This window comes from Lactuca sativa, chromosome 1, assembly GCF_002870075.4.
Source record: "Lactuca sativa cultivar Salinas chromosome 1, Lsat_Salinas_v11, whole genome shotgun sequence".
In the NCBI taxonomy this organism is placed as follows: Eukaryota; Viridiplantae; Streptophyta; class Magnoliopsida; order Asterales; family Asteraceae; genus Lactuca; species Lactuca sativa.
In genome coordinates, this window is record NC_056623.2 from 151,468,223 (window position 1) to 151,487,370 (window position 19,148).

At 34.3% G+C, this 19,148-nt stretch overlaps 1 protein-coding gene and 2 long non-coding RNA genes across 3 annotated transcripts; all 3 read left to right on the forward strand.

Moving 5' to 3' along the window:
- The first annotated feature begins 11,202 nt into the window (after nucleotides 1-11,202).
- Nucleotides 11,203-13,340, forward strand: LOC128129931 (uncharacterized). Its single transcript, XR_008227860.1, has 2 exons — nucleotides 11,203-11,337; nucleotides 13,097-13,340. It is a non-coding gene; the product is annotated as an uncharacterized LOC128129931 (long non-coding RNA).
- An 853-nt stretch (nucleotides 13,341-14,193) lies between these two features.
- On the forward strand, nucleotides 14,194-14,612 carry LOC128126429 (uncharacterized). Its single transcript, XR_008224351.1, has 2 exons — nucleotides 14,194-14,414; nucleotides 14,555-14,612. It is a non-coding gene; the product is annotated as an uncharacterized LOC128126429 (long non-coding RNA).
- Nucleotides 14,613-17,007: 2,395 nt separating this feature from the next.
- Nucleotides 17,008-18,265, forward strand: LOC111915978 (uncharacterized). Its single transcript, XM_023911612.3, has 3 exons — nucleotides 17,008-17,186; nucleotides 17,507-17,614; nucleotides 17,701-18,265. The coding sequence occupies exon 3, from the start codon at nucleotides 17,710-17,712 to the stop codon at nucleotides 18,133-18,135; it is 426 nt and encodes a 141-aa protein (XP_023767380.1). The 5' UTR covers nucleotides 17,008-17,186; nucleotides 17,507-17,614; nucleotides 17,701-17,709; the 3' UTR covers nucleotides 18,136-18,265.
- Nucleotides 18,266-19,148: the final 883 nt, after the last annotated feature.

The window sequence follows — 19,148 nt, forward strand, 5'->3', positions numbered from 1 at the left end:
AACCCAACTACTATTTAGAATTCATTATATGAACTCTAGATGTTTATTTATTTTTCCAGGATTTATGAAGTTTTATGAGTTAATTTTAGGCCCTATGCAAATATGTGTTTATTCGGCTAGCTGTTGATTTGTACTTTTAGTGTTTAACAAGTTACAATAGGATTAATTGTGATTATTTTTATGCATTTAATTTAGAGCTTGATGATTAAAAAAACATTTAGTCCAGGAGTCGTGACAAGCCAACAAGTGAGGCCCAGGAATCTTACGTTCAAGAAACATAATATAGGCTTTTAATTGATTTTGTGCGTTCATCCAATTTCTACTAGCTGTTTGGTTATTTCTGGTGCTTAAACAAATATTACCATCCAGGTGTCCCCTCAATTGTCACATAGGATGCAATATTTATACCGAGAAAATTTTGTAATTGACAATCGATCCTGTAACGGATGAGAGTTAAAGATAATCATTAATCAAGACATCAAAACTGACAATCTGTGATTAAAACTATGTTTAATGCAAGTTTTATAACTGAAAAGTCTAATACACTTTTAGTTATGAAGAAAAATATTAGCTAAAAAGCCAACCGGTGGTGCATTCGTGTCCAAGGGGCAGAGCCCTGGCTGGGATCAGCACGAAAATTTTTTATATAGGTTATGTTTCTATAAAAAAAAATGCATCAAAAATCCGGTTTTTTTTAGAATCGACCCATATTTGACTTTTATCCAAATACCCGTTTTTATGACCAATGTCATATGATAGTTTTCAGACAAAGATCTTAATATCGTTTTTGGTCTCTTTTCTGGTACATAGAAAACATCATCAAAACACTCTCTGTTCTTGTATCTCCTCTCTAAGTCTTATCCGATTAAGGAATATTGGGAGTACCACCCAGATACTTAAAAGATCTAATTGAGAATTTGTGCACCGGCACTTTTTATTCATTACGTAACTTATTGTCAAACAAAAGCCAACAGGATATATATATCCTGAGATCCTAAAATTCAGTAAAAGATAATGAAAAACAAAACAGATAAATGTGAAACATCTATGATTATCTATTCATTGGAATAATCTAGATTCCTTTACTCCCCCTCAAGCTGGGGCATTCAGATTCTTCATGCCCAGCTTGTCCGACAACGACTTCAAACGATCTGAACCAAGTGGCTTAGTGAGCAAGTCAGCCAATTGATATTGAGTGCTTATCTTGACAGGAACAATCTCCTTTGACAAAACACGTTCTCGTACGAAATAGCAATCCATTTCAACATGCTTGGTGCGCTCATGAAACACCGGATTGTGAGCAATGTTGCGGGCAGATTCATTATCACACAAAAGAGGTGTTGGTGCATGGAAATCAACATCAAATTCTGCCAACAACCAACGGGTCCAAAGAATTTCACTCACAGTAGTAGCCATTGCACGATACTCGGCTTCAGCTGAGGATCGAGAAACAACTGATTGTTTCTTGGATTTCCATGAAATCGGTGCACCTCCCAAGAGCAATATGTACCCCGTCCGTGACCTTCGTGAAAAGGACAACCCAACCAATCCGAATCGCTATATGCTATCAACTCAACATCTTCGGTCTTTGGTAACAACACACCTTGTCCCAAAGTAGTTTTGAGATAACGAAGTACTCGCATAGCAGCATTCCAATGACTCTGTCTAGGGTCCGAGACAAATTGGCTAAGAACATTCACGGAATAAGTAATGTCAGGTCTCGTTGCTTGAAGATATAAGACTCTCCCAACGAGACGTCTATACACACTAGCATCGACCCGATCTTCATCTTCTCCTTTATTTAATTTTAAATTTTGTTCCATTGGAAACCTGCTGGGTCGACATCCAAGAAAACCCGAATCTTCTAGGACATCAATGGTGTACTTTCGTTGACTAAGAACCAAACCTTCGCTTGTACGAGCCACTTCTATGCCCAAAAAATATTTCAAGGTTCCGAGATCCTTGATACTAAAACTCGCATCAAGTCTAGATTTGGTATGCTCTATCTTTTTCTTGTTGTTACCAACAATTATTACATCATCCACATAAATAAGGGCTGCCACAAAGGTGTCGCCATGCTTATGAACGAATAGTGAATGATCAGCTTGAGATTGTCGAAATTCTAGACTTTGGAGGGTTGTAGTAAATTTTTGATACCAATTTCTCGAGGCTTGTTTTAACCCATACAAAGAATTTTTGAGCTTACAGACTCGTGTTTCGTTGTCTTTTCTAAAACCCTGTGGTATCTTCATGTAAATGTCTTCGTCCAAGTCTCCATGTAAAAAGGCGCTGTTAACATCTAACTGGTGTATGATCCAATCACGTTTGACAGCTATAGTGAGTAGAACACGCATGGTTACAAGCTTAGCCACCGGGGCAAAGGTGTCATGAAAATCCACACCTTCCATTTGGGTGTAACCCTTAGCAATAAGACAGGCCTTGTAGCGTTCTATATCTCCATTTGGCTTGTACTTTATCTTATAGACCCACTTGGAATCTATAGCTCTTTTTCCAATGTAAGTTCCCAAGTGTTATTTTGTTCAAGAGCTTGGATCTCCCTTTGTATGGCTTCTTTCCATCGGTCATTTTTAATAGCCTGATGAAAGAACTTTGGCTCATCATGGGTGGCGGTGGCAGCTAAAAAGGACTTGTGAGCATTAGAAAATTTATCATATGAGACATAATTAGTGAGAGGATGTACCGTGGAGGCGACTCGATTGGCAGCGAGTTGCGGATGACTTATCGAAGGAGGCAGTTGTACGTCATAATCTTTGAAGCGAACTGGTTGAGATCGAGTTCTGGTCTCTCTGTTGCTGTCAGTGTTGCTGATTTCTTGGTTCTCGTGATTGTCACTCTCCACGAGTTCGCTGTTTTCATCGATGGTAGTATTATCTAGTTCGAGAGTATCGTGATGATCTTGGGCTTCATCGCGGATGTGGCTGTCGACGATGAAAGGACGTTGAACCGGAGTCGTGGTGACCTCCTTATTAGTGAAGACAAAGAGGTGTTCATCTTCTTCATTTGTCTCCTTACTTTCTTTTATTTGTTTCATTGGAAATTCATGTTCTAGAAATCTTACATCTCTTGAGACTACTAACCTTCTGTACTCTAAGTCATAAATTTTGTAGCCCTTCGTCCCCAGTGGGTAACCAACGAAGATGCCTGGTCTACCTCGCGGCTCAAACTTGTCTCCACCGGTTTCTGTGCTTCGATAGTAGGCCAAACATCCAAATACTCTCATGTGATCATAAGTGGGTGATTTATTAAAAAGAACTTCATAGGGAGTGACCCCATTGAGCACCTTCGAGGGAAGCCTATTGATCACATAAGTAGCGGTCAAAATACATTCTCCCCAAAAGGCCTTGGGAAGATTGCCCTGGAAACGAAGGGCTCGTGCCGTCTCAAGCAAATGTCTATGCTTGCGTTCAACCACCCCATTTTGTTGGGGTGTATATGGACAAGAAGTCTCCAAGACAATTCCCTCTTGTGCATAAAAGCTATGCATTTTATGAGAGACAAATTCTCCTCCGTTGTCACACCTTATACGCTTGATCTCCTTCCCAAACTGCGTTTTGACCATCTTGTGAAAATTTATGAGGTGTGTGTTAGCCTCATGCTTATGTTTGAGAAGAAATGTCCATACGGATCGACTAAAATCATCTACTATAGTCAAAAAATAATAAGCCTTTGAAAAAGATGGGGTTCTATACTTTCCCCACACATCACAATGTATAAGATCAAAACAATTTGTAGTCTTTATTTCACTAATGGGAAAAGGAAGCCTTGTGTGTTTAGCCTTAAAACAAGCATCACACACTTCAGCTTGAGCATTTTTAGAAACATTTTTAACAAACCCTAAACTAGAAATCTTCTTGGGAGATGGATGACCTAGCCTCTTGTGCCAAACCTCAAAGGTAGTAACGAAAGCTTTCTTCTCCATCGCCCCTATTCGATATAGTCCTCCACTACAGTTACCCGTACCAATCAAGTCCCCCGTTACTAACTTCTGCATCACAATGAAATCAGGAAAGAAGGTTATAGCACAATGTAAGTTCTTGGCAAGCTTATTCACAGATAATAAATTATAATTGAAATTCGGAACATGCAGGACTCCATTAATCTTAAGGCCTCCTGGAAGGGTATGTTCACCCTCCCCCATAACAGGTATTTTGTCACCATTAGGAATGATGACGGGTGCCTCCTTCGTGTATGTGATTTTGTTATCAAGAATATCACTTCTATGGGTTATGTGATCGGTAGCACCCGAGTCAACGACCCATCCATCATAAGGATTTTCTCTACCTGCCAAGTTAGCCTTCAGAATTGTCTCATTAAATGACTCCTCCTTGAAGTGTTCCACAAAGAGGTGATATTGCTCATCGGTTAACCCTGGTATAGGACTAGGACCCATCTCCACGCAAGCTGCCTTCGGCTTAGGTTTATCCTTCTTCCCGGGCCACCAGTCCGGATACCCTATCTTCTTGAAACACCCATCCTTATTATGACCTTCTTTCCCACAAAAGGTGCATTTTTCTGCCTTGTCATTACTTTGCTTGAATGTCTTTGGAATGGGCTTGCTAGCTGATTGAGTTCCTTGCCCTCATGCGTTTTTCTTCCCCCATTAAATTCACTTGAAAAGCCGCTGCTTCACCACCAACTCTTCTTGATCCTCTAGAAATTGCTCGTTATTGCTCATCTTCAGCCACTAGATGGTATATTGCCCCCAAGGATGGAGTTGGCTTCATGGCAAGTATTTCTGTACGGATGATAGAAAAATCATCATCGAGTCCCATGAGAAACTCATAAATCTTCTCCCTTTCTTTAAGTTCACTCAATCTTTTTCCCAATTCACAGTCACATTTGTCACACGTACAACGGGGCATAGGATGAACAAGTTGCAGTTCATCCCACACAGCCTTTAGTTTCGTGTAATAAGAAGAGACAGAAGATCCATCTTGTCTGGTGGCATTTAACGACTGTTTCAGCTCATAGGCACGTGGTGCTCCCTCATTCTCGAATCTTTCTTCAAGGTCCTTCCAGATTTCGGCTGAAGTATTTGCATATCTAACACTGGTTCGAATGTCTTTCTCCATGGCTGTTGTCATCCATCCCTTCACCATGGCATCGGCTCGCATCCAAGCCATGTATGTAGGTGCTGTTGATTCCGGCTTCTTGACTGATCCATCGACCAGTCCTATCTTATTCTTTGCAAACAGAAAATTAGTCATCTCCTGCTTCCATTCACTGAAATTATTGTCGTTCAATATGTCGTTAACCTGCATCTGTTTCAGGTAGTCAGACGGGTGGATATAGAAGGGTGAATTGGCATCAATGACATCTCCGTCCTTCTTGCTTCCGTCTCCTTTCTCCCCTGTCATGATCTTCGTTAACCTATGACCTAACAGATCACAGGCTTTGATACCATAAAAGATCTAATTGAGAATTTGTGCACTGCACTTTTTATTCATTACGTAACTTATTGTCAAACAAAAGCCAACAGGATATATATATATCCTGAGATCCTAAAATTCAGTAAAAGATAATGAAAAACAAAACAGATAAATGTGAAACATCTATGATTATCTATTCATTGGAATAATCTAGATTCCTTTAATACTTTAATCTAAAAGTGTTTAACACGATTCTCAGAATTTCCAAGTCTTTCTATACCCTTAATTTCTAATTGATAATGTGTTGGTGATAAAAAAAATTAATGCTTTGAGTACCATTTTTTTCATTATGGTAATCTATTAGTGTTAGTGATAAGGTTATCATACCCTTTGGCCATACATTGTGCCCAACAAAGCTGATGAGATAGGACTCTCGTGGTTTTATTCCTTCTTGTATTTGTCGTGGAATTTGTTTGTAGAAGTGCTTATATATTACATTCGACGAGCTTCCATTATCATTGTAGATGTCGCCACATACTTCCTTCAAAGGAAACTTTCGATAACTACAAGTTCACAACGTATGTAAGTGTGATCAAGGTAGTCCCACTCGTCAAATGTGAATGTGTCGCGTTTCCAATTTCTTAGCCTATCTAAACATGGAAATCTATCCTTTCATTAGTCCCTTTATTTTGACTTCTACTGGTGCAATGCTTTCTAGTTGCTTGGAACACAAACCTCTTATCAGTTCACTCAAGATCCTGATTGTATTTTTGTTTGGATCTTTCTTCTTAGTATTGTGCATTCCATAGTTTCATGACCTATTAAATAATGGAATTCACAGTATCGATGGTTGTCCTTATTGCTGAATCTTTCTATTTTCTTTCATCCATTGTTCTTCTTTCCCTTAACAAATTTTGCTATTTTGTTTCGGACTCCATTCTGGTAAGCATGCAGGATAGATTTTGTTGTGTGGTGGCAATTTGTTTGATATTTGTATTTTGTTGTTGATGTACCTTTGGGGCCCTTGGTATTCTTATTGTATAGCACTCCGCTATCTTTAGGACTGTTGTATTGTCGATCCCCATGTTTACTTTCTTTTTTCTGATGCCACTTCCTCTCATTTCATGAGCCTATGGGCTAGTTCCATCGTGTCTCTTTTTGACTTCGGTGGTTTTCCAACTAACTATTTGAATAGTACACCATCGAGTAATCCATCAGTGAATGTAGCTATGACCATGTCATCTTCTCTTTCTAGCGTTCAATGTTGCCTTACTAAATCAAAAGACAAAAGCCTGCAATGATTCATCCTCCCTCTGCATGCAACTTAAGATGGCATGTGCATTTGCTGTGTATTTTCTTTGTTGCACAAAATGAGTTTTGACTCTTTGCCATTAGAAAATGTCAAGGAGATATTTAAGCATATTGCTTGTATTTTTCTTGGAATGGATATAGATTCTAGTGTAACAATATTAGATGCATGTGATATTGAGGCAGGATCTGGGATTACGAATCTTATTAATAGAGGTGTTCTTAGTATCAGATGGAATAAAGAATTAACGATGTATCAGTTGGTTCAAGAGATGGGAACATTTTTGGTATGTGAAGAACACTTTACAAGCCATGGGAACGAAGCCTATAGGGTCATGAGTTATTCAAAGTGTTGAAAGACGAAAAGTAAGATGTTATTTATACTTCTTTAAAGAATTTTGTATTTCTATATACATATCTAACATTTTAAAAATATTTTTGCATCCCATTTCTTCTTAGGGTACGGAAAATGTTCTAGCCTCACCCTTGACATGAGAATGCTTAAAAAAGAGCACTTACATGGATCAGTTGAGTTGAAAACATATGCATTGAGTAAGATAGATAGGATGATGCTTCTTCAACTCAATTATGTGAAAATAACCGGCTCTTGCAAGGATTTTCCGAAAAAGAAACTAATATGGTTGTGTATGCATGGGTTCCCTTTGAAGTTTGTAACTTTAAACTTACAGATACGGAATCTGGTTGCTCTTGAGATGTCATATAGAAAGATTGAATCATTTGGGATTTCTTGTAGCTATCCACGACTTCTTAAGAGGCTAAAGGTAACTTATCTCCATTTATTACTCTTCTTGGTCGAGTTGATAAAGTTCACTACTATTCTAACTTATCTCAGTTTCAGCAATTAACTAGATCGTGCTCAAAAGACAAAAGGTTGCTTGGATCGTTGAAGATTCTTAATTTAAGTTTCTGTGAACAACTTTGTTGTATGGGTGGCATTGACCGCCTCCCTAAACTTGAGAGGTAGAGGTTGCGCTTGTGGTTTGTGAATCAATTGAGCAATGTCCTGAACTTGTCCTCATTTTCCTCATTGATCTGAGCTACTGCAACAAGCTTGAAAAACCTCCAAAAAGCTTAGGCATGATAAAGAAAGTTAAAATATTATTTCGAAACGGTTGCTACCTTGATTCAACTGTGTACCAGGCTATGCCAAGCTATTCAAAGTTCTTTGTCATTTTTTTACCAATATCTTTAGTAAGCTTGTCATTTAAGAATAATAATTTGTGCACTAAATCTTTTCCCTTGGACTTTAGTTGCCTAACCATGTTAAAGGAATTATATCTAGATAAAAATCCTATTGTTTCGCTGCCCAATTTTTTAAGATGCCTTCCTAGGCTTGAGACACTTAGGTGATGTTTCTTTTTTGTCTGCAGATCTGCGTGGCCTCTTCTGTCTGCGTCGCGTAGACCACGCGTGGACATTAGCCTTCGCAGACTGTTTTTTTTTTTTTTTTTTTTTGAAGATTGCAGATCTAAAAATTTCTGCGCACCCACTTCTTGGCACAGATGTGGACCAGAGTCTTCTAACATCTTCAGACATCTTCTAGCCTAAAAAAACATATATATCTTTATTTTTTCTAAAGTTTTTTTTTTTTAATTTATAATTTTTCTAACTTTATTAATGATAAACAATTTGAAAAAAAAATTACAAAACTTTAAAAAAAAAACGTTCGACATTACAAACATGATATTTTCAACAAATTTATAAATAAAAATTTATTATAATAATAGTCATTGAAGTTGTTTATATAAATATGAAAAAAAATTATAATATATTCTTATATTTTTTGCAAAATTTTATAAAACATTATTTAATACAGTATCATCAATTTCTCGAGAAAATATTTATGGTACCTTTTTAATGGATTTAATTGAAAAAATTGAAGTTTATTTCCATCCATTTATGTATCAAATTCTTCGATCACTAATTATAATGTTTAGTTATAACTTTGCAACCAAAGTTTTTGGTTTTTATAAAATATATATGTTAATTCATACCATTTTTATTTTTATTTTTATACAATAATACATAAAAGTTATTCTAGATTCATTAATTATTTATAACAAAGTCATAAAAATATGAAAAAATCATTTTTGAAGTTTAAAAAAATCAATTTATTTAAATTTCAGTTTATTTTAGTAGCCCACAGATGTTAAAAAAACAAATAGTCTTCATTTTTCAGACTGCAGACGTTTGGTCCACCTCTTCTACTGCAGATGTCTACAGATGTGGTCCGTGGACTGCAGACATTTTGCCTCAGAAAAAACAAACAACACCTTAGTATGAGAAATCGTTAATTTTTGACGTCAGTCGGGCATCCTCCACTTACACTTACATTTGAACCATGATTCTCTTTCTGATAATCCTTTGCTACGAAAAGTTGTATTTGGTCCACAAATGTCCCCACTCAAGCTCTCACTAGGATGGAGGACATGTTCATGGTTTGATATTGAAGGTCCGGTAAAAATGCAACCAATGGCAGCTGTCGAGGAAAAGGTATTACATTGTTTGGGCTTGACTAACCTAGACTTCTCTAATTCTTCTAGCATGAGGATTGATGTTTTGGGTATAGCATCAGAGGAATCTGAAATCGAGGTTAGGTGTATTTTATTATATGTGTTTCTGTGAATATGTATGTATATATAATTAATGTGTTGGTTGTATGTGGCAGATGTATTACATGCTAAATTGGATTACAGATGGAAGCAAGGGGCATGGGGTGATTATGTGTATGATGGAGAAGAAGAAGGAAAAAAAAAGATGTGTTCGATTGTTACAAGTCATGGAATTACATCATTGGTCAACATCTCACTGGATTTCAGACTACAACAGGAAGCAAATGGCGAATTGTGCATTAGGACAAGGATATTGAGGATCAACTTGTTACATAGATTGGAAAATTTTGTGCTTTGAAGGTAGATGTCATTTTTATGTAATACTTTTTATCTAAATCCGATAGTATTTTAATTCATGTTTTTAGTTTTCTGCAATCATTGTCAAATCTTTAATCTATTTCTTTTCATTAGATGAGTGAGTGTACATCAAAGCTTTGGCCCAAAGGAAGTCTGACGTACTTGAGGATGACCCGTAAGATACTTTTATCCAAAAAACCCTTTTCTCATAACATATATAAACAAGCACAATTTGGCTCAATAGACATACAATTTGGCTCATCTGACCTTTCCTCATCTCTACAGCTCAACAATTCTAAGTAGTCTTCATTGAGGTTTGTTTTATGTTTTCTAATGTAATGCCAATGAAGGTGCTTTTGATTTTGGTGTTTTCTTGTCCTGGAGAGTTGGATCTTGAAGACATGCATGTTCAAAATTTATTCAATACTAGGTTGGATGTATTATATGTATACATATACATCTTATTCGCCAAAACACAAGCCTTTTGCACAACCACTACAAGAAAAATGCTAAATAGCTACGGAAAGTTACTATGGAATCAAAATCCGTTGCTATTTTACTACCGAATATGCCACGGAACGACTTGTCGTAGCTATTTTGCTACATAAATGGTTACGGAATTGCATTACGTAGCTAAATCTTAAATAGCTACGTAAAGTTGTTACAGAATCTAAATTCATAGTTACTTTAATACGGAATATGTTACAAAATGGTTGGTTGTAACTAATTTGCTACGGAAATGGCTACGTAATTGCATTCCGTAGCTAAATCTTGAATAGTTGCTACGGAATTAAAATTAGTAGCTAGTTTACTAGAAATAATGCTACAAGTTTTTTGGTTGTAGCTAGTTCTCTATGAAACTTGTTACAAAATCCATGTATGTAGCTAGTTGGCTACATAAATGGCTACAAAATAAAAATCCGTAGCAAGTTAGCTATGGAATTAGGATCCGTAGCTATTTTGTTAGGAAATTTGCTACAAAATAAAATTTTGTAGCTAATCTATTATGGAATCTGTTACAAAAAAGGTGAATTTGCAAAATATCTACGAAATCAAAATCCATAGGTATTTGGCTACGGAAAATTCGTAGTGAAATAGTTACGGAATATGTTTCCGTAGCAAAATATAGAAGATTTTTGAAAAGATATATTAAAAATGCACAATTATTTTTGAAACTCAACAACAAAAATAAAGTATTATTTTTAATTGTTTTGAAATTTTAATTATAATATAATTTTTACATTATAAATATTTTAGCTTCAATTTTTAGATTTCGATGACATACATTTGCTAATTTTCTTATAATAATATTATTCCGACTTTGAAAATTATTACCTCTAAATCAAAATTTATTTACCCTCTATTGTACTAGCTGTTCTAAAAAAAAGAATTAAAATGTTTTATTTTGACTTTTTAGTTAAAAAAATGGTCAAGTAATTGCCGCATAAAGTTTTTTGCAATAATGTTTGAGTTTGTTTCCATAATGTTTCATCAGGGGCAAATTAGTAAATTCAATAACCCCAATTTACTTCCTCACAAATTAGGGGTATTTTTGTTGAGTTCAAATCCATCGCCGGACAATGGTCAAGATCGGATCTCTTCCTCTCTCTCTCAACCTGCTGCCGCTGTCGCCCGTTGCTTAGCCACGTCGTCGCTGCTCACAACATTCCGATTTCAAGTACTGCCCCAAGCCCTAAACGATTTCATTGGTATTACTTGTATCACTATTCTGTTCTTTCATGCTAATTAGGAAGAAAATTCCACAGCTAAAGCACTATTCTGTTAAGAAACGAAGTCTCCATGATTGACTTCTCTGTTAATTTATACACGCAATAAACAAAGAAGGAATATTTTTATGTTAATTTATAGAAAGCAGGATCATTTTGTCAATGTGATAAAACCATGCCCCCAAGGCTAGTTCGGCTCCCACATTAATCATTTTGAAGTCCATACTTATCAAAATACAAATTTGACAAGTGTTTATTATGCTGTTAGTAGATATAGCATAACATTCAGTTTTAATTTTCTTTAATAAAAAAATGTGGATTAAAGTACTGAAAGAGTGATATGTACAACAAAAATCCTCAATAGACACAAATTTGGTAAAAGATATAGGTTAAAATCACCAAATTTGTGGGCTTACTTTAAAATTCTCCATGAAAAGTAAAATCCTGAATGGCATACTCTGGGCCAAATTTGGTAATAGACACAAATTTATAGCCAACTTTATTATTCTTACTTTTCAAAACATAAAAGTCTCTACCGCAATAAAAGGCCTTATGACTGAAGCCAACATCATGGGATGAATTTAGGAGCGAACAATTAAATTCATCGTCTTTGAAACGACAATTAATTATTATTATTGTTATTTTTTCGTATTGTAGATTCTTGCAACTACTTTACCCTTGTGAAACATATAGTTATTTTAAGAAGATTCAATGGTGTTGTTATTATTGATATCTTTCTTGCTTTTACATGGTTTTTGCTTGGATATGACTAATGACATATATTTGTAATCTTTATGTTTTTAAATATTTGTTTATAGTACAAATGATGATCAAATGAAGTTGTCTGTAATAGCTAATCTCTTAAGGGCAGCAACAAGTAACTTGTATAGATATTCTATATTTAGAGCAAAGGGCATAACTGACAATTTTTCAAAGTATGATGTATTATAGGAAAAGAACTTAAAATTAGGATGTTTAATAGAAAAAAAATTGAAAGTAGGGTGCTATATTACACACTTTTTGGAGAGTAGGTTGTTCTATCTTGACGAGGATATGGAGTTAAATACTTGCATGTTATTTTCTTAGATTAATATTTTCATTTCAAGAAGTAAGGTTAGTATGTTTGTTTCCTAATCTTTTATTATTCCCTGATTACACCTAGTTTTTGATACTTGTGTGCAGTAATAAAATGAGCAATAGAAATAGATATTGGATGTATGAACGACTTGATGATCGTGGTCATGTCTCTCATGTTTTCATTAATGGTGTGAAAACATTCATCGAGTTTGCTTCTACTAAGCAAAGTTATATGGATGGAGATAAAATTAAATGCCCATGCACAAAATGCAATAACAAAGCATATAAAGCAGTTGATGAGGCAAAATATCACTTATACAAGTTTGGTTTTGTTCCAAATTATGGGTTACATATAATTATCGGAGGGAGAATATCTGTAAAGTCACTATTATGCAGGGACCATTTATGTAACTTTTATAAGCACATGGGTCATTTCTGTAAATTCTCTAAAAGGCATGGACCAAAGTTATATTGTATTGGTAAAATGACCGAATGAATAATGATCATTTTCACCAGTGTTGTTGGTTGATTAATATTGTCCAACTATAAAAAGGTGGAACAAAAGACGTAAATGCCCTTTTGATTCAACACAACATGAAATTAGTGTTTGTAGTAACTAAACTGTAAATGTTTGCTATCATTAACTAAAAGTATATATTTACAGGTTTTGAAATGTGTCAAAGGAATGCAATCCGTCAAAGGAATGAAATCGGTCAAAGGAATTGAAATTTGAAGAAATTGAAACGTGTCACGTGTTTGGTTAGAAGAGTTTGTAAGGAGAATGGAATTGAATTCAACTCCGTTCGTTTACATGTAAATATCTACTTTTAGTTAACTAAACTATAAATGTTTGCTATATGATGGTTTTAAAGAATGGATGAAAAATGACAATGTTATTAATATTCTAACTGTTAGTTTGCTATATGATGGTATATATTCAAATTTTGTGACATATATGATCTATAATATATATGATCTATAAAAAGAACTCATCGATTGAAAATGCCACATGCATTTACGATAATGTGACTAAGAAGATCAACATATTCTTAAAATATTTGTAAAGGAAAAATCAATTAGATGTTATTATATATTAGTATGTTATATTGTTTGAACAACTGAATATTATATATTAAATTGTCACTAGTAGGAAGCTATTGAAACAAAAGCAATTTAAAATCTGCAAAAATGCCTACCCGTCGTGAAGTTGTGTTTTCTATGCACAATCTAATATAATCAATGGATCTGGCTGCCACAAGACAAGGGTAAAATTGTAATTTTACCCTAAAATTCCAATTGCTTCTAATTGTCCATCCAATTTTATAATTATCGAGAAAAGTATAAAAAAATTATAAAATAATCCAATTAATATTTTAACATCTTAGCTTATTTGATCCTCTATCAGTCAAGACCACGTTGACTTTGACTTTCTGCATTTGTCAAACATCTTCAAATCTTAGAATTTTAATATAAATTTTCATTTACCACGATCAGAATGATATTATTTATATATTTTATTTATTTACCACGATCAAAATTATATAAATATACTCACGTAATTGATAGTTCAGGGAGAACACGACTCGTGCAGGGAGAACACGACTCGTGCGTATACACAGGTAGATGAAAACAAAGAGCGAAATTCCACCTGACATTTAAAAAAAATAATCAAATATTCAGATTAAATACACCAAAATATAATAATTTTTTCTGTTAATTTAAAGATTTTATTTGGTAAATTTGATTTCTTAGGAGAGGACCCATCAAGTCATCAACCGATCATTAAGGGAAAAATGGGTCAAATAATTGGATCATATCTTCTTCCCTAAATCAGAGGTAATCGGATCATATCGATCGTATTCCTCATTCCTCAGATCACTTATTACGCCATTATCGATCGGAGCTTTGTTGTTCGCCGCCTGCTCCATCCCTACCTCTCTTTTGCCTACCTCGACCTCCCTAAATTTGATGCTAAATCAGAGGTAACATTTTTCTCTCTTCTTTTTTGCTCTATTTTTCTCGATCTCTCCATTGAATCTTTCTTCTTCGCACATCGTCGCTGTCTGGTCGTCGCCGTCGATTGCTGCTTCTTCCGGTCATCTTTCTCATTGACCCTGTGCAGGTACTATCCTTGATCCTCCCTAAATCCCTTCCTCGGTTTCTCCTTCTCCACTCTTCTGTGAACTTAGCCGGTCATGATTTTGTTTCAGAACTTCTAAATCTTCCAATGAATTTTGTTTCAGAACTAAAATTATTGTTCATTACGCATTACAGAACACTGTATCACACTCTCATACACACTTAACATATATACACCTCTACTGCTCTTTTAAAAGGATTTTGTCAACCAAATGGTTAAATGTCATATGACTTTATGTAGAAAATAAGCATACATTTTATGATGAGTTTATTGATCAAAACTAGAGACAAAAACTACATTCTGTTGTGGTCTACTGATGATAGAATTAAGATAACTTGGTGATGAAAACTAGATTATGCAGTAACTATGCTTTTGTGTGGTACATCACATTACAAACACCTCACTCATATTTTCTTTTTTACCTTAAGCATCAGAATCTTGTAATTTACTCCAATGCTTATACCAAGCCCTCCAAATTCCAATGTTTAACAACTCATGAAGATGTTTTCCTATCCTATAATAATACATTGTGCATTCTATACATGTATAATATGACCTTGTTAGTTGATGAAAAAGATGACTCTTGAAAAGAATGTATTTGATTGATCAAGTCAAGACTTGAGAATAAATAGAATACAAGATGGGACATTCATAAGGTCCTATAATGTGATGTGCATTCATTGTGCTGTTTAATTTGATGTTACTTTACTAGATGGCATATTCTTTGTTTGTAAAATGTAATGTTGCACTTTTTACTTAGATGAAGATAAGGAGACTCAGCTCTCATTTTGGAGTCCACTGTTGGATCTGAGCTCTTTCCTGTTAAGGTGAAGTTGATAAAAAAATCAGTGTCCAACAATGTTAAATAAAAAGCAGTCAAGTAAACAAACCATATTGTATTATTCCTAGAAGAAATTAAGGTATAAAGTACAATTAAAGTTGCTATTATAGAACTCCTAAATTAAAACACAGACACATAAAAGTAGCAACCATGACCTAGTGACCTCTAAGGTGGTAGTGAAGCTCTAAAGTACCCTAGATTGGTAAATCTATGTCCCACGGATGTAACTGTAAATCTGAATATATCATTGTAGTCATTAGTTTGTTTTAATTGTAGTTTTTGTGCAACCATAGAAATCATTCCAAAGTGAATTCTCAAAATGAGCTATTTCGGTATCACTTTATGTATAAATATTAATTAAAGGCATGAACTGTTTCAACTTTTTCTTTGCTCCAGGTTCCAATCCACTCCAGTCCAATCCAATCCAATCCAGGTGATAACAAAACCATCATGTTTAAGTTTTGTGCTTTATCTTTTATACTTACTATGACATTGTAAGTTGTTATTTTTTTCATTTTTAAATGCAAAAATAGCAATCTACGTTCATTAAAGTATTTGCATTATACTTTTAGTTTTTGTATTTTTTTCAAAGTAAAAAAGTAGAATGCTAAAATAAATAAGCAAACAAAAGTACATTGGTATTTTAAAGTAAAAAGTAGTATGCTTAAATTTTTAGTAAGGTATTTCTATAATATTTGTGATCTAACAGATTTATAACTTCCTAATTATTTAAAATTTCAGGGAATATGTCACAATTCTTATTAAGAGACACATTTGAAACGAAAGCAACATACAAGTGTACGTTTCATAAACAAACGCACAGATGATGCAAAATATGCCCCATTATCTACACCAGTATTGTTGTCATCATCATCCCGTACCACATTATCATCTATTGGTATTGTATCTGCCCCAACATTTGCTTCACATGTTGGTGCCACATCATCAACACATGCATCATCCATACCTACATCATCCAACCAGTCATCCTTACCTACATCATCTACCCAATCATTTGTATCTACATCTATCCAATCATCTACACCTGCATCTACTACATCATCTGTACCTAGATCCACAACAAATTGTAGTGAATCGGTTGAGGAAAATGTTGGCGTTCAACATCAAGGGTATTTACTTGGATCTACAGGACTGGATGGGCGTCTATATATTGGAGTGCAAGATAAGGAGTAAGTTAAAATTCTTACATTTTTATCAACATTGAGCTTCATGAATTTTACAATGGGGTTGATTTTTTCTTTTGTAGGTTATTTTCTTCAGGCCTATGTTCTTCCATTATCTATGAATCCTTTGGTGAAAGAGTTGATTTAAACGGGTATAGCTGGGCAGCTTTAAGTGACGAGACAAAACTCCTTTATTGGGACAAGTTTCATGTATGTATCTCATTTATGCAATTATTAGGTACTCATTAACTAAAAATCTCATCTTTATATTTTGTATTGTAGAAAAAGTGTCATTAGGATGATGCAAAAACTCAATTAGTCCAAGCTTGTTGGGAAAATAAGGCAAAGGAAAGATATAGACAATATATCTACAATATAAGCTCAAAATGGAAAAAGTCGACTATAAAAAAAACCTGTTAATATAACATCAGAAGTGTGGACATCCTGGACTGCAAGATGGAATACTGAAGACTTCAAAAAGAAATCAGAACAAAACAAAAAAAATAGGCGTAGAGGTGTAGCTGATGGACAAGCCCTTTCTACGCATACCGGTGGATCGACTTCTCATTCCAAGATTGCTTCTAATTTAGTAAGTACTCATTTAATTTTATATTATAGCAATCTACTTTCATTTAGATTTTTATAAGGACTAAGCATAAATACATAAAATAGCAATGTACTTTCATTTAGTTGTATGTTATTTTATTTTTCATTTTTCAAGAGTGGAGCCTAAATGCAAAAAATAGCAATCTACTTTCATTTACTTTTGTATCATAGCAATCTAGTTCCATTTCGATTTTTAAATGGGTTTAGCCTAAAAGTAAGTTGCTATTTTTTCATTTTTAAATATCTAAGCCTAAATGTAAAATAGCAATCTACTTTAATATTGATTTTTTTGTATATATGTAGAAGAAGCTTTGGGGACATGATCCGGCACACCATGAACTATTCTTGTATACACACACTAAGAATCACGATGGAGTGACTTTTTTAGTTGACAAAGCTAAAAAAATTCATGTACGTTTTATTTTTAATAATTTCTTGTAAGTTTTATTTTGATTTTTTTGTATAAGTTTTATCTCAACACAATTATAAAATTATAGGATGATTTTATGGAACGATGTGATCGGTTGGAAGCAATAGGAGAGGAAATTGATGAAGACAAACTATTTTATGATGTTGTTGGGGGACACGATCGAAAAAAGAGATTATATGGATTTGGCTCATATGGAAAGCGCATTCGTTCTAGTAAAGGATCTTCTGAAATGCATCGCGAACAGTACGAGGATAATAATGCCGAGACAAAAGTCGAGATTGAGAATTTGAAGAAATTAGTTGAGACGCAACGCGAACAATATGAGGATATTCAACAAAAATATGAGGATGTTCAGCAAAAATATGAGGATGCTCAGAAAAAGAATGTGGAGTTTCAGCAGAAAAATGTAGATGTTCAAGCTAAGTTTGAACAACAACTCGCACAAGCAATGAATGTCATTAACACACTGAGTGAACATGTCAAAAATTTTATTAATCGATGATAGAATATTATGTATCGAATAATGTTTTACGTTAAATTTGTAGCGACTTTTGATTTTGAAATATGAATCTTTTGATGTATTGGATATTTCTTTTAGTTTCTATAGAAATACTTTGTTATTTTTGGTTTTATATTAATTGTATTTTTGTAAATTGATATAATAAGTCAAATTAAATAACCGAATTTTATAGAAAAAATGGTATGGAACGATTGTTATGGAATTGACTACAAAAAAGTTGTTACGAAATATGTTACGGAATGAATGGCTACGGAATTTGTTACGGAACGAATGGCTACGGAATTTACTACGGAACAATTAGTTACGAAATTTGCTACGGAACAATTAGTTACGGAATTTGCTATGGACCAAATGGCTACGGAATTTGCTACAGAACAATTAGCTACGGAATTCGCTATGGACCAAATGACTACGGAATTTGCTACGGACCAAATGGCTACGAAATTTGCTACATAACAATTAGCTACGAAATTTGCTATGGACCAAATGGCTAAGGAATTTGTTATGGAACAAAATAGATACAGAATTTGCTAAACAATTCATTGTTACAGAATTGTGATGGAAGTGCGTTGTAGTTGAAATGCTACGGATAAACGTTGTAGCAACGACCATAGCAAAATTGCTACGGAACTATAATTTCGTAGTTAAACATTTTGCTACAAGAAATCTTAATATGGAATCTCATTGGCAAATTCTGTAGCAACTTTCGTAATTATTTAGGTTTAGCTACGGAATTACATCATTTTGCTACGAAATTTTTCCGTAGTTAAATCGAAATTTTCTTGTAGTGAACACTGATCAGCGGACACATTTTTGTGTTAATAAACTGATGTTATGTTCAACATTAACTAATATATACTCCTCACAATATTCCCTCAGAAACCAACTTTTTCATTCAAACGCCTTGCCCCTGTTTTTATTTCATTCATCTTCTTTCATATCATACAAATTGACCCATCTACCCTCGTCTCTATCAGATTATGTGAATGAGATCA